This window comes from Aspergillus karnatakaensis (genome assembly GCF_047715665.1).
Source record: "Aspergillus karnatakaensis strain CBS 102800 unplaced genomic scaffold BJY04scaffold_110, whole genome shotgun sequence".
Classification (NCBI taxonomy): Eukaryota; Fungi; Ascomycota; class Eurotiomycetes; order Eurotiales; family Aspergillaceae; genus Aspergillus; species Aspergillus karnatakaensis.
This window is the reverse complement of record NW_027395822.1, coordinates 4,725-5,854: the sequence shown is the minus strand read 5'-3', so window position 1 is coordinate 5,854 and position 1,130 is coordinate 4,725. Positions and strand designations below refer to the sequence as shown.

Here is a 1,130-nt window from a genome sequence, read left to right as displayed (position 1 = left end):
GGGAGATTGCCTGCCGGAAGCGGCGACTAGGTAAACCAGACGGGAGCCGAAGGTTATGTCAAAGTCGCAAGCACCCCCAGGTATCTGCTCTAGCCATTCTATTTCCTCATGGCGAATGACTACTTAGAGGTAGCAATTGGTAGGTTCAAGCTGCGCAGTAGTGATGATTCGAGTGCGCAGGATCGCGTAAGACCTGGCAATATCATCTCAAGCACCACGGAACCGATCCTAGTCAATCGCTGGAGAAAGACAAAGGGAAAGCGAGCCTGGAAGGAGCCTGGCTGGCAGACGCTGCGTGCCATGAACTGTTCCTGAATAGGCGAGTATGGGCAATTGTATTCAATCTGAAAAGCCAGAACCTAACATAGCTCAGCGGCGAGCGCCTTGAGAATCTCGACCTCCGTGACGTCTAACATGGAGTATGGTGGAACTACAGCGTTTGCGTCAATGGCAAGCGGCCGTTTATGTCGCTTCTGCGCCGGATGCGACATGTCGGACATAATCGAGTGCTGGAAAACGTCCGCTACCGTGAGATTAAGGCCCGTATTCTTTTCTGTTTCGTTCACCAACTTGATGGCCGAAACGGAATCACCCCTAATGTGGAAGAAGTCGTTAGTCTCGCCAACCTCCTCCGGCTCTAATTCGAGCACGCGGGCAACGGCCTGTACCCGGAGGTCAGAATCACAGCCGGGTTGACGTCTCTGCAGATTCCTCGAAGTCGTTCAACTGAGTGAGCCGGGTCGAGCAGCACAAACGCAGCCCCGCTCTTCAAGACTCCTAACATAGCCACGGCTGTCCACTTACTCTTTTGAAAGAGCAGCGGCACGATTGTTTCTGAGGAGACAGCGTATCTGTGTAAAACATTGGCGACTGCGAGGAACAGGCTGTTTAGCGTTGAATATGTAAGGGAGCCGTCCCAGGCGCAGATCGCCTCGGTGTCTGGGTTTGCGATGGCTTGCCTTTCGACAAGATGATGAATGCATGCTGAGTTGGTGCCTGTTTAATCAATGCATTCCAGCTGTGAGTCTTGTCTCGGTTGTCATCGGGAATTGTATGCATGGCCTGTAAAGGCCCTGTTGTAGCAAAGCTATAAAATAAGAGTACTTCTTTATAAAATATTAGTACTAATT

The 1,130-nt window shown here is 51.2% G+C and overlaps 1 protein-coding gene across 1 annotated transcript; it reads right to left on the bottom strand.

The window, feature by feature from the left end:
• Positions 1 to 359: 359 nt before the first annotated feature.
• BJY04DRAFT_225027 (uncharacterized protein) lies at positions 360 to 784 on the bottom strand (the record flags this gene model as incomplete). Its single annotated transcript, XM_073718117.1, has 2 exons — positions 360 to 594; positions 669 to 784. 2 exons carry the CDS (start codon positions 782 to 784, stop codon positions 360 to 362), a joined length of 351 nt encoding a protein of 116 aa, XP_073564246.1.
• Positions 785 to 1,130: the final 346 nt, after the last annotated feature.